A 15,313-nucleotide genomic window follows, 5' to 3' on the forward strand; every position below is an offset into this window, starting at 1 on the left:
ACGAGCTCTTCTCTGTCACTTCTTTTGCGTCTTTTCGCTGTAATTTTAAATAGACTCGCCCTTGTACAAACAAAAATCTTAAATTATTTTGCAAGTGTTTCTCTCGAATATGCATAATAGATGCGAATGAAATAATCCAATGGACACGGAGAGAATTTTCTTTTAAAATCGTGTAATCGTGGGACAACATGGCATTTTGACGAACTTTATGAGTTTTCTGAAAATTTTTCATACATTTTACTAGTAAAAGTTCAAAGAACTCTCATAAAGTTCTTCGAAATGCCGTATTGTTCCACGATTACATAATTTTCAGGATAAATTTTAAGAAAAAATTCTCTGTAAAACACGACTTAAGATAATTTTTAAATAATAATTTAAATATAATTTTTTGAAACAGGGTGCAACACACTCATATTACCTGATTTAATCTTATATATTAATCTTGAGTAATTCGCGTGAGATATTTGGAACCACGTGAAACGTTAGAACTAGTAATAATTATTGAGCGTTTTTCCTTCGTGTAGAAATTTATTAATAAACATTAGCCACTAACAGCTAATGTTTATTAACTACTACTCGTACGAAGGCACAGCGTAATGCCGGAATAATTTTGAGGTAATGACATTCCGAAGCGGAAGAAATTTAAGTGCAGCCGCGTAAGTTTCCAGATGGTCGCAGTCAAATTTATCATAACAGTTTTAAACGAGTCAATAAAATGAATTTCCTATCGCTACACATATATCACGCGCATTAGCTACATTTAATAAGACACGCACTCTTCCGAGCGATGATTTAGTGCTCGCTGCCGCATTTATTAGCCATCGCGATCGGATAGAAATTCTCATGAAAGTAACACAGGCTGCGCGCATTCTATTAAAGCCAATAATTTAATGATCGAGGACTTCATAAGATGCTAATGTATACATCGAACAGCGCTGATTTTTGATTAGTAAATTTTGGGAAGATGAGAAAGATAAGAATGTTCCTTAGAAAAATTATAAACACAGATCTTCTTCCGGTGAATTAAACTCTAGCCGGGAGATTGCACGTAATTAAAAAAAAATTTTTTTTAATACGCCACCAAAAGAAATTTCCAAAAATTGTGATATTGATAATTCTTAAAAATAGAAGTTCAACAAGTTCTTTATAATGCGAACAGAATCGCGCTTTTGCAGACGACACATGTATATGAATATGCAGAATGTGAGACATGTAATTTGTTTCGTAATATTTACACTTGAAACCCTAAGAGCTTGTAGCAAGAAAATGCATGTTGCCGCACGCGCACGTAGTCCATTTCTCCTCTCATCTTCGATATCCTCAACGATAAGCGCGTTGCGTGTAGCATGATAAATGTACAATGTTACAAGATACTTAGAATAAATATCCGAAAATGTTAGGTAGCAGAAAGCTAAATGGTTAATTTAAAAATAAGTGAAATTACAATACTTAGTATAATGTCACACATATTTTGCTTTATAAGAATTATTTGCTTACTCTTTACTATTAAAGTTATTACAGAATTATATCATATTTTGCATTTTCCCTTAATTAACACTTTTTTTTAAATATAAATATAATCTAGGATTGAGTACAGATATACAGAGATTATTAAAGTGATGCTACATTAATTCTGTTGGTACAAAAATAAAATAATCGAAAGTTATCGTACAATTATTTGATAGCATATATTTTTTACAGCTAATAATCTTCAAAATTTGTGTCGGTGGTATTTTGTTTTATTTTTAAATAAATGCTTCGATTGTATTTAATAGTGGCTTTAATTTTGTCAAAAAATATACAAATACAAATTGTTTAATTGAAGAAAGTAAATGCTGCTTATTTTTTCGCGCAAAAAAAACTTTATGATAATTTATTGCCCTTGCTAGCAAATATAAATTTTTCTAAATAATTTGATTCAAAAAGTAAGACTGAAAGAATATTTAGCATCTTATTTTGATTTTATTTAAAGTGAAAAGACATTAACTAGATATTATACTCTTTCGACGGAGAAACTTTTTAGAAAATCCCTGAAGTTAAACCAATGAATAACGGAAACATGAAAATGATGTCTAACAATAAAACAAAAAATGAAACTGCAAACTCATACTTAAAATGCTCAACACCTTTGAGCTCCCACCCGATTTCCCGTTTTCAATATACCACAATGGCAGGATGGGAGTTAGAACACTTAGAAACTGCATAGAATTTCGTATTCGAGCGATTAGCATGGCCACATCAATATCGAATGAGATTGCCATCAAAGAAATTCTCGAGACAATGGCACGCTGTTCCTTTACATCGCTGCGTACCTAGGCAACAATGCAAGGCCGGCATTCGCATGTATGATATTATTACTTGGGTTCAATTGTACGTCGTTGCGTACAATTCAATTAGGTATTATGACTTGGCGCCTCACGCATAATTACTATTCGACCGATAATTGTTTGCCAGGAAATGTTGTACGCAACCTTAGAGTTCTCAGGTCTTGAGATAAAGAATCGTGAAAGGGAAGATTGACTCTTCACATCTTTGTACGTTTCATTCATTGTGTTTTTCAAATCTTAAGTTTCTTTTTTATTTGTGGAGAGAGATTTCACTACTCGCCGAAGGAAAATCTTATTGCGCAACGTATTGTGGGACTTACGCGCTGTAGTAAAATTGTTACGGAAGAGAACGGGAACAGTTTTGTTATCTAAAACTGTCACTTAATATAAGATCGAGAAGATTTGTCTTTATGAATTTAATTACTGTACCCTGGAGCCTACGCAGCCAGCCACAGCACGGCCAAGGTCATTAATTATTTGACACAATTGTAACGGATCCCGAGCCGGGGGAAGAATTCTTCCTACCCTCTTTTTATCGGACACATTATTCACTTTACCTAATTTATTCATCTCGAGACGACTTAACATAAATTTGCATGTGGTTAATTAGTACTTGGCAATTTGTGCGAGGATAGTACGCTGACACCTGTAGGTCTCGTGATCCGTGAAATATTAATTCCGAGAATGAAGAGCCATGTTTTTTCTTGTAAGAGTAAGTTGGAAATAGCACGTAATCGTCGCGATTCCGCGCCAGATAGTGAACGTTGGGAACCTGGTGTTCAGAAATTATCTTTTCTTTATATCCGCTATAATTTGTAAGCTTTATCGTTACGTGATTCGACATTTAGACGGAATAATATTTACAAACGATGTGACAAACCTTGGCACACAGAGAATATATGGCGGACGATGCCGAAAAACGCGTGAAAGAAAATTAAAATTATAGATAAAAGAAAGGCTTAGAAAAGATGTAGCACAGTAAAATTAAGTTTTACACATACACGTGCAATTTTTTTGGTACATATTTTAAGACCGTTAATCTTTATTGTAAAGTTTATTATTTGCATATCTAAAAGCGTTTATCATTTTTTCTTCTGTGACTGTAACGACGGCGGCGCAATTTTTTAAAGACGAGTTCAAGGCCGAATTCGAATCTTGCGGAAACGACTACTACTCCTCTAATCCTTCCCCCGGGGAAGGCAGTTCCAAGTAATGGCAAACAGGAAAGAAATGTAATGCGTGATCGCTCATAGAGAGGAAAAGAGAGATGGCACATTACACTAGCGGACTAACGTATGCGAGATATCGCCTCAACCTTCGACACTGTCGGTGCGTACACGTGTGCAACAAACTTAATTAACTGATCGCACGTGAGCTGTATCGGCTAGTTTTTTGTGAATGGAACCGTGAGAGAAGTGCGAACCCGCCGGTACGAATGGCCGCGCTCTTATACCCGCGTAATAACCATGATCCGGCGAATCCAGTGGTTCTCATAGCGGAAGGCACGAGCCGGTTTCCGGAAGTACGACGACCTCTTGGCGGCTGGGGCCTGCTTTGCGCCGCGAGAGGCGAAACGACCCTCTCTTCGTCTCCGATCACGAACATTAGAAATTAGCGGCGAGGCAGCTCCGCGTTCGGCTAAGGTCCGGTTTCACCAAACGTCGCTTAACTTTAACCTTATACAAGTAGTTTCATTTGGCTCTTTCTAAAGTAACAGTTGGCAGGAGGCAAAGAACGAATTTAAGTTAAGCTTAAAGTTAAACAACGTCGGTGAAACCGGACCTAAGCGGGTAAAATTTGTCTCGCGTTGCGAGAAATCACGGTGCGTGGAAGATCGAACCGGTCGCGCCGATTCGATCGGCGCGGCATTGAGCTCTCGATGTGCGTCCGCGCGAAATACCGGATCAGTCGGTAGCCAGTTTAATGGTATTTGGTCCATCGAGTGGCACAGAAGCCCCCTTTATCAAGCATCATCGAGTCGTGTATGATGCATTTCCAAGAATGTTTCCACTGGAAACTAAATCTCTCACGTGATACGTGGCAATTTGTGCGCGGGAGCCTTCATTCATCTTGAGAGGAATGTCGTATACCCGTGTTTAAGTATAGGGAAATGCGCGCACTTGGAGTTAGATAAATATATTATCTAACGTGTCCGTGGAGGAAATATTAAATGTGCACGCAACAGCGTGTTTCAATATTTCATTATCCTTTACGGTTTCAAATCCCGTACTCGCGAATATACCTTCCCGGGGGAAAAATGTATATATCTAATCGTATCTGAGTATATTTAACTCGGATTCGTAAGCAGATACGAACTTTGTCCCTAGCCGATCACATATAACGTAAATGTGAGTTAGATATCGTTCGATAACATGCACATATGTACAAAATATTTAAAAGATTTATTTTATTATGCTCGCCGGACAATCGATATGGTTACCATCGTTATTTGCAATATTTGTCTCGATATTACACGCTGTATTTTCATAATTAATATATTGGATATTAAAAATGTAAGACACTTACCTCATGATTTCTCCGCTGTTGCCCGATGCCTTCTAAGCCTCCTCCTCCACCTCTCAGATTTCCTTGTTGCACTTACACAACACTCACTCGCGAAAATCATCGATCGCGCGAAATTTCGGGCACTCCCGTGCGTGATGTGAAATACGCGATGAATTTGACTCGGAAGAATAGGATAATGGATAAATCACTTTTGAATTGGCGATATGAAACTCAACGCGAGCATCGGAAGCATAATCCTGCCCGTTCAAGTTGCGAAGAACGACAGAGCGAATTACAAGTCTCTTTTCCCGAAAATTACAGAACAGATTACACGAAATCGATAGATAATTAAAAGCGCGGTGCGTAAACGAGATGTAACCGCGACAAAGTACCACGGTTTACATTCATATTTTAGATCGCCTCAACATACAATTCGTTTCTCATTACAAGTTGTAGAAACTTAATAATTAATAGAGGAACGTTACTTGTTACTAATAAAGGTGTGCAATTCAATAGCGTTTTATCCCTATATTCATCGCGATCGAGTCTTGGAAACCGATAACGTAAAAGTAATATCACGCACGGAGCGACTCTCGCCACTGCTTGCCGGCTCGACGTTCGGCGAGCGAATGATAGCGTGGCGACCTTCGGGTAAACAATGGCCCGCGTAACGTCGTACGACACCGTGCCGATAGAAAAACAACAACGAACGTTGAGAGTTTTTGTCCCGCCTACGAATTGAAAATACTGTTCTTAATAGTTTACATTACTTTGTTCCGTGACTGTTACTACGCTTTGCGTATCATTCCGCGGACTTATTGGTATTGATTAAATTAACGATCAATTCTGTTTAACCGAGAAAATGTTTCGAAACAAAAATCGTTGTTACTTAAATTCTAATTACTAAGATTAGAGATTTTACCTCAATAGTTAGTGCATACGAATGTATATTTCTAAACTGCAAATCTTCATTTACTGTGAATCTAAAAGAGAAGTGAAGCACACCGCGCTTCGGGAAAAATCGGCATCGTGGAAAAGAGGCATCAACTGTTTGATATTAACGACATTCGCGCTGTTAATATCTCTTTTTGAGAAAGGGACTTGTATTATTATGTGTATATGTATATACAATAGATAAAGAAATATATGTAAATATGTATTAACTCAGTATATACATACATTGTATATAATATCTGATTACAGTATTATTCAGATTGATTTTTAACACAGTATTTATACAACAATGTATGTAATTGAAATGTCACGACGTTTCGATCCCTTTTAACTAGTTTTATTCAAGATGCGCAAACGTACGCGGTTGCTACTTGGAAATTTTAGAAATTGACATCATTATAAATCCACTGACTACCGAGACATATGATATTAGAAATTTACTACCACAGACTCATGAACCCATTCTGTTTCGATATAAATAAAAATGTTCGGTCAACTTTAGATTGTACCTAAAAGGGAGCCGATAAAGGGGTCGAAACGTCGTGACAAAAATAAACACCATTTTTGCAAGTTTGGTCGATTTTTAAAAAATTCCCCTTGATTAATATACAATTAGCAAATGCTTTTTGATTTATACAAGAGTTTTGAATAAAATCGCCATCAAAATGTAGCGTATCAAATTTAATGAATGCGCAACTCGACCTTTATTTCCACGTTAAATTGTTTGTCTGAATACTCTGGCTCGAAAACAGGATTAACGTCTTTTATCACGTTATAATCAAGTCTACCCGAGTGACGTAACGCGGCGTTCTTTCACAATTTGAAAACAAAAAGTATTCCCGGATGTTGATAAAAACGACAGACGGTTAAAATAAAAAAAAAGGATGTTCGTAGCGCGTGCTAATAGGAGCTAGAGTTCGATTCTACAATTGGACCACTCGTCGAACCGAACTCCAATTTCCTAAGCAAAAAGTCTAGTTTCCTGGACGTCGATTAACGCGTGACGAAGTGGTTTAATTCGAGGAGGATCACGCGGCTCGTGCCATTCATCTTCCTCGTTTCTCGGCGGCAGAATGCGTCATAGAACTCGGGTGTCGACGGACTTATAAAGCGAATCGCCGTGGGCGAGGACTCGAGACAAGGATTTATCCTCCTTTTTCGAGAGATCGCCTACCGAGTGCGCCCGTCTTTTACATACGCATCTAGGAATCTGTACACGCACGAGATTCGACTATAAAGGCTTGCAAGACCTGTTTTCGTGATTACCTCGTCCTGAGGAATCTCGCCACGCGTTGTCCGCCAGGAATAGAAACGCAGGTAGTCTTTGTCTGTCTGCGTCCGAAGACAGGAGGGATCCTCGGCAACTTCCGCGGCTTTCTGTGGCTTTAGCCGATTGATCGGTAAGTGGAACATGTTCTTACGTGAATGTAACGACGTGATTCACGTTAACTGAAGTTGCCACGATGCATTAACCACAAAAAAGAACGACGACGACCGTTGCGTGAAGAGTTTGGAGTGAAAACGGAGTATTCGCCATTTATATAGAGGTCACTTTACTACAAATATTGTAATCTTGTACCTGAAATAGATCTGAAACACAATTTTACCCTTATAATGGACTTCGAATACGGTTTTGTGTTTAAAATGCACTTTACAAAGTATGCGGATAGTTTAATTCTCACTTGAATTCTTCGTAACTCGAATCTTGGATTTGTAACGTTCTCGCGAAATTGCGAAGCGACGAGGATTGTTCACCGATGCTATTGGAATGCACGTGCTTCCGGAAATTATCGGGAAATATTATAAATTATGTAATTTGTGCATCCCGACTTTGAGTTGCGCAACCGGTTTCTATAATATCCGACATAAGTTTCGGAGAATGATCTAAGGCGTCGTTTATCAGGATCGTTGTAATTACGACCATATACGCGAGAGCCGACTATCATAAGGAGTGTCGCAAAATAGTCTCGAAGCGTGGGATTCTTTGGTGCGTCTACTGCAGAATTTTCTTCAGCTATCAGCGTGGAATCCTAGTCAACGTCCTGAGGTTTCTCACTGTGATTAACTTAATAAAAATTAAGATAACATATTTAACGAGTACTACACTTCTTTTTTTTAATTATCGCACAGCGAAATTATCACTTCCGCTTGTTATGAAAATAACATAAAAACATTTGAAAATGAAATTATGAAGACAAGACTCGAGTTATTCTTCGTCTATTCTTTGTGAGCCCGTAAATTACCGCTACAACTATAAATTATTAATTTTAATAATACGTACATACATCATTTTCAATTTATATAATACATAAGTTGCTGACATTGTATCTCATGTATCGAAACGCGAGGGTTTGTAGAAGAGAAAGCCATTAGTTTTGTTTTTAGGACGATGCTGTCCCTCATCATATGCTTGCTGCCTCTAGCGGCGGCCGTGTCTGTAGAAGCTGGAAGAATCGGTGGAGCGGATACTTCGAAGAATTTCGTCGTGGACATTGACAACGGCACCTTGAAACATGTTCGATTCGCTGAAAATTCCGATCAGAAACAATTGAATTTGTCAAATTTTCCGGGTCTTCACGCACTGGAGAAAAATGCCTTCGCCAACGCACTTGACGTAGAATCCATCGTACTTTCCAACAATTCGTTGACTTCTCTGCCGGACTTCGTCTTCTCCAATCTGACAAAACTGAAGAGCTTGTCGTTGTCAAACAATCAAATATCGAATGTCCGGAACCTATTCGTCGGCTTGGAGAATCTGCAGTCGCTGGATATTTCTCACAACCCTGTCAGACACTTCGGGAGAGGCCACTTATTCGGCCTCACCAAATCTGTCCGTATTCTCACCGACGGGAATATTCTCTGGAGCATCAGCACGGGCGCGTTCGCTAATTCCTTCCTTAAAGAGACCGAGGAAATAAAGCGACTGGCGGCGATGCAAGAACAGGGAAATCTAGCAAAGGAGAGCGAAGAGAAGGAGCAGAAAGTCGACAAGGCTGCGATAATCACGGAGCCTCCAGATGAAACCTTTAGCGAGCGTACCCGAGTGAAAATTTGCAGGTCTGATGGTGTCGTGATATCACTGGAAATTTTTTCCAAGGACGAGGAACTCGTTGAAGGATGCGTGCAAGTGCCAATCGATATCACGATGCAAGTGAATCTTGCCGAGCTGGGTATTAAGGCTTTCCAGGAAGACTGGTATCGGTTGCAATCTCTGCCGATTACATCACTGGACCTGACGAACAATGAGATCGCTGAGATCACGAGGGAGACATTGAACAATCTGCCGTCAAGTCTGACGTATGTGAACTTTCAAGGGAACAAAATACGCAGGATCTGGAGTCAAGTGATCGAGAACGATCACCTGAATGTGCTTAACTTGAGGAACAATCTGATCGAGGAGATCGAGGAGGGCGCGCTAGCAAAGACGAATCTGCACGAATTGTATCTAGCCGGTAATCAGTTGCAAAGCCTGAATTTTGTCTACAGTCTGCCGAACACCCTGACAGTGCTTCTAGCGAACGGAAATCATATAATCTCTATCCCCGACGGCGCGTTCTCCAAGTTCTCCCGTCTGAACTATCTGTATCTCGATGACAACAAAATCGAAGCGTTGCAGAACGACGCCTTCCAAGGTCTGACATCTTTGCTGACGCTATCGTTAACGGGGAATGGTATAAGGACGATCGGGCCGAGCGCCTTCAGAGGCTTGACGACGCTACAGACGCTCGATCTCCGCCACAATTCTATACGCGATCTGCAGAAGGGAACCCTCGCTGAGCTGATAGGTCTAAGGCAATTGAATCTCGCCAATAACAAGATCGCCAAAGCCACTTTATTTGCCGATCTAGCGCAATCCGTGGACTCCCTGCATCTCGATCATAATGAGATCGACATTCTCGAAGAGGGCAATTTCGTTCAAACTCCGACATCCACCTTATCCTTGACCGGAAACAGAATCTCTAACATAATGCGTGGTGCCTTCGACCTGCCTACCCTGAAGGATTTGTATTTGAACAACAACTCTTTGACGACCATCGAGGGTGACAGCTACGAGGGCTTGAGCCGGTTAAGGCGCCTCTGGCTTTCAGAAAATCAAATATCCGAGATTCGCAAGGGCGCTTGCAAAAATTTGGGAAGTCTTTATATCTTGGATATATCCACGAATCCCTTCCAGAAGCTGGAAAACGGCGCTCTTCATGGTCTCAATACCGCCTTTGGTACCAGCTTGTATATCTACAAGAACAAGTTGAAGGAGATACAAGGCGGAGTTTTCGATGATGTTTAAAACTCTTTCTTTTTACGACTCTCGTACGTATCTCTTCGGTCTTAAATGTTCTTGAAAAATTACTGGTTATCAATTCACGAACATTTACAGAAAGCTTAATTTCGCTAAATGACACAATAAGTTGGCTATCATCCGAAATAAATATTCATACAAATTTTATAAACGGCCAGTTTTCATTTTACCTAGCAACATTGATCAACGATGTCCAAGAGATCTATGATTAAATCTTTGCACAATTCATTGAAGTAAAGCCGTGTTACCGCAACGTGAATATTTTAATGCATGCAACTTTTAGGGCAACGGTTTAACGACATTTTATAAAGTAAATATTTTCTCTCGAAAAATATAACTTTTCGTTACTTTCACCCGTATTTCTTCTAATATATAATTATTTTGCTACAATTCTGTACTTTCAAGAAAACGAAACCACGATGAAGTGAAATTGTAAATTATCAATCATGCATAATTTACGCTATCATTACAAACGATTGTATGCTATTTCTCTTAATGTGTATCAATCGGGGCTTCTTCGTGCGATCGCTCGACGGAACCGTTTATAATCGTGTTAATATTCATCCAAGAAAGGAAATCGGACAGGGTAATTTTCGCAAAAGTGATCGACGATTCGCTTTCACCGAACGCCCGCGTGTAAAATTGCAAAAATAATAATAATAATAATAAAATCTGTCCATACGAGATGAAACGTGCAACACGCAACCGGTTGGCCTTGACTTTCACGTGAAACCTTTCAACTTCCAAGTCCGCCGGGCTCTTGAGATCCGTTTGAAGGTCGGTACGCTGTTAGAAATTTTTCCATTTTTTTTCACCTCGATCGACTAACGGTACATCGCGACCGAAGCGTTGTATAAGCAAATTGAGTAATCGAGCGTCGCCTTCGTGACTGAAAATTGAGGACCGAAAGACGGTTTCGTCCCTTTTCGAGTTTGATTGGTTGCGTATATACGTACGCGTAAATATGAAGCAATTTAGAAAGAAAATAAAAAGAAATGTACCTGAAATTTAAAAAGTTGGTCACGTATAGGTCAGACGACCGGTTTAAGTGGGATCATCTCGTGGTATACGTATATGCGTTACACATGTAATGACCTCTGTTATTTTGCGACTGACCGAGCCAGGGATTGAAACCGGTATAATTTTCAACGAGCTCAGGCCCAGACGACCGCTCTACTATACTATAATTTCATTGGAACCGGATAATCTCGTTTCACGCCGCATCGATCGTGACAATTATGTGTGACAAAACAGACGGCGTTTCCACCGTAAACCGGAAGGCGCTAGTCGGCGTACGTAATTACGTAACACGTATTCCTCGGCTTTAATTAACTCGCGGATAAACCTTGAGCGCGCTCGTAAAGCGCAGCGATCTTCCCTTCCTTAAGCAGGCAAGTTCTTCGTGGTGCCCGGCGGTACGATCTGACGAGTCGATTTGTTTAATTGGATCTCGGGGGGGTTCGGGTTAGATCCTCGAGCAGATAGGACTCGCGTCTTTGTTGCATTTCTCAACAGCGATCGCACACTTACGATGATAACCGCGCACGGCTAATTGGCGTGAGCTTAATGACTCCCCACGGCTTTCTTCTTCAACCACCTCTGCTTAAAAGCCCGAATCGCGGATATAAAAAGGTACACTCGCGTCCGGTTTCCTGCTCGAATGAACCGCCGGTTACGATTTCACGGCGACCGAGGTCTGTCGAAGAAGCGCTGGTTCTCACATACCGGGTGCTTCCCGTTCCGTAGCGAAGGTCCCGGGCAATTTCGTGGCATTGACACTGAATACTCACCGCCACTTCCGGTTTCGCCAACGGTACTTCGTAGAGTTATCGAACCCCTGCGGGTTATTAGCGTAATGATAAAACACCAAGAGATTCTAGCTTTGCGGCTTACCAAATTTCACCTGTCGAGCCGCCAATTTTACGAATTGACTTACAACCAACACTCTTTGCATTCGATCGTACAAGAGAAATCTTCTATCTCCATTGTATCGTTGAATTCAAATTCGAAGATAAAATCGTGAGTTTTATTGAATAAATACATGCTATAATTTACAAACAAAAAATGCTCGATATAGAAATAAATAGAAAAAATTGAAGATAACAATAGTAACATAATTAATATTTCTATTGCTTATGTCAATTCTTATATTAATCGTCAATAATTATCCTTTTGTTTATGTGGACATTGTAATCATTAAGTCTTCCGATAAAATAAGACTTTAAGATGAAAAGCTCACGCAGAAAGCGTAAGATACGTACCCATGAGTTCAACAGTCCGAAGCAGGAAATGCAGGAGTGGAAATTCAATGAATGTCGGCCAGTGGATCTGAACGTCGGCTGAAAGAAAAAGGGGGTGCCGTCGAATCTCTTAAGGTATGCTATAAGTAGGACAAAGGTACCTTGACTCGCAGGAGAAAGGTCCTGGTGTCCGAGGTTCGTTGGCCTTCGTAGCTGCTGATGGACAATAGCACGTAACGACCAGAAAGCAGTGCGCCCGTTGAATATAATGACTTTGTATCGCTCGTCTTATTGTTTTTAGATCGAACGCAGAATCCTAAATGAATGATGATGCAGCAATGCGTCATGTACGTACGTCGTTTCTCCTTTCGAAATATCCAATTCTTTGTTTTGATAATCAACGAGTGCCAGAAGATTCTCAACAGTTTAATTATCGATATTGATGCTGCAGCACTGTAACAGCAAGTTTCCTTTATATTAGATAATTTTTTTATATAAGCGACTTATAACGGCGATTGATTGAACAACTTAATTGTGGTTACCGAGTTATAGCGTAGTATTAAAAATGAGCGTATTCTGTTAAAAAAGGAATTAGGCCACAGATAATGATAACCATAAGCGTCAGCGCACTGTGCGAATGACTATAATTATTTCGTATGTAATTAAGTGCTTTCTAATCTTCGCGCGGTGAAAGGGACGATTGCGCGTTTCGTGAATACGTGCGATACGATATAATGCTGTTAGTTATCTGTAACGTATCCAGATTCTATTATGTAAATCGGAGATAAACGACGCGACGTGATATATGACGCGCATATCTTGATATTTGCAAACTATAAAATCGAAAGGTTAGAGACCTAAGCGACGTTACCCGAGAGGACGAACTTTCGACGCTTAATTTTCTTTTCGGACTGGCTGCGTGTTTCATAACTGTCATTTATAACCAGTCGACCTGACCTCGACGACCGGCGCATCTGCATAAATTCGTCTCTCGACAATTCTTTTGCATAAATCCATAAATCGCGCGCTCGCGGAATACTTCGCTTAATAGAAAGCGGTGGTCGCTATGCTCGAAGAAATTGTGCGTAATTACCTCCGAGAATCGCTCCGGTATTTTTAACAGCCGCCGGCAGAGAGAACCATTTCGCCTTAGCTGGTACAAGACCGGAAAATTTTTAAGCCGCTTGATTGCTTCTCGTGCCTTCATTTAAGCCAACCAGCTGATTATATAATGTAGTCACACGAAAATGAATTTGTCTTGGGAATTAAACACGCCACTTACAATTAGTACCAAACTGTTACAAGCACTTGTTACAAACTTTGTTTTATTCATTCACGTGTACGAAGGTGTCGTCTGTTATCATTGTAGACATTATTCTAAATCCATTTGTAATTTTATGACGACAGTTTTATAACGTGCGGTAACAACATACCTTAGGAGGTTGAAACATTGTTTTCAATGCACTTTGAAAGAACAGGATATTAACAGGACGGAACTAATTTTTTTCTCAACAAGCTCTAATGCGTTTCATTTACATATTTCAGGTCAGCGTATTGAGTTGATAATTATTAAAACTACACATAGGCTGTATTCGTGCAGATATTATTAATTTGGAAAGAAATTAAGCCAGTAACTTGAGAGCGAAAGATAGCAATCGCTTTTTTTTACATTTTTAGATGAACGCTAATTCAAAATTTATATAATTATTTTCGCTATTATTTGCCGCAATTAACGATCACATCTTCCTTCTTAATCTTTTAAATCCGTTCTTTATTTGTGGAGATTTTGTTCACACGATAATATTATACATCATACGTAAATGTAATTCTCAAAAGTACTTTTAAATGAAACCGGTACAATTATACGTTAGGATTCCTCGCAAATAATTTATTCTCATAAATAAAACAGTGCGTGATGGAGGAGAAAAATACTAAAGTCATGATTAATCCAATAAACGGTAGTAAAAAGAAAACAATCGTCAAGTATAAACGTTAAGTCATGATATGTCAAAGTTAGCAGAATCGCAATTTCAATTTAATCTCTGATAAATGATCCTTACATGACAAGACATCTCGCAATCATGTCCGAAGACCCGTGAAAGCGATATGGACGACCGTAAAACTCAATTTCCATCGGAAATGTATGTAAATTCATGTTCGCTGGCGTTCGTCAAAAAATGGATTCGAGCAACCCTCCGCATACATATGTATAAGTTTCTCCAGCGGCGAGTACGTACCTTCTTTAATTGGCGACCTGAATCAGTTCGCTGACTTGATAATCATCCGGCTGAGGAGAAACATCTCGTGCGTGACACCGGCGAGTTGAACCGAAGCCAGCGACCTGATCGCAAAAATTAATAGCCGAAGAGACGATTTACCGCTCGTGATGAGCCAATTATACTGCCATGCGTGACCTGCTTTCCAAGATAATCGTTTAATAACACACCCGCGCGAAGAATTGTTCATCCATGACGAAGCTATGTAATCGTCAAACGCAGCGTCTTACATACGTGTGTGTGACAATCTAGTCTAATAAGAGTAGCGCTTATATAATTTACTCCATAAAAATCTTGCCGTGGCCGCGAATAGATACGCACCGTGTGTTCTGCCGGCTTTCGCGAAGATTACGTCAGACATTGTTGTCTCTGTGTCACGAATGATAATCATCTGGCGCAAGAATTTTGAATTAAATATCCTGATGTGTTCCGTGGAAAATAACATGTTTTAATCGGTGTATCTCAGCGTACAGCAAAATTGCATTAAAAAATATATATATACCTGGAGTTATCGGGCACACTTTATCAAAAAAATTCGCAAACATGGATTTCGCTTCCATGTTCTCTGTGCAAAGGGAGACAGCATGATCTCGCGAATGCAGCCCCATATGGATATGTGGTGATCACATAATCCGATGTAGATTCTATGTATAATAAGAACCACTTTCCACCAGCGAGATACGCAAATACACGAGAAAACGCAATTCCGTAAGT

General features: G+C 39.7%; 1 protein-coding gene across 2 annotated transcripts; it reads left to right on the forward strand.

Moving 5' to 3' along the window:
- Nucleotides 1-6,927: 6,927 nt before the first annotated feature.
- On the forward strand, nt 6,928-10,269 carry LOC105563558 (leucine-rich repeats and immunoglobulin-like domains protein 3). Of its 2 annotated transcripts, none has more exons than XM_012015227.1 (2): nt 6,928-7,186; nt 8,172-10,269. In XM_012015227.1, exon 2 carries the CDS (start codon nt 8,176-8,178, stop codon nt 10,069-10,071), a length of 1,896 nt encoding a protein of 631 aa, XP_011870617.1. In that variant the 5' UTR covers nt 6,928-7,186; nt 8,172-8,175; the 3' UTR covers nt 10,072-10,269. The 2 variants fall into 2 exon arrangements, with proteins under 2 accessions (XP_011870617.1, XP_011870618.1); XM_012015228.1 differs by lacking the exon at nt 6,928-7,186 and adding an exon at nt 7,715-7,833.
- Nucleotides 10,270-15,313: the final 5,044 nt, after the last annotated feature.

The sequence above is a fragment of the Vollenhovia emeryi genome, unplaced genomic scaffold (assembly GCF_000949405.1).
Source record: "Vollenhovia emeryi isolate VEMERY1.0 unplaced genomic scaffold, V.emery_V1.0 DF939174.1, whole genome shotgun sequence".
NCBI lineage: Eukaryota > Metazoa > Arthropoda > Insecta > Hymenoptera > Formicidae > Vollenhovia > Vollenhovia emeryi.

Bases quoted from the DNA above. Each gene is read 5' to 3' on its own strand.
- LOC105563558 (XM_012015227.1), top strand. From the start codon at position 8,176: ATGCTGTCCCTCATCATATGCTTGCTGCCTCTAGCGGCGGCCGTGTCT.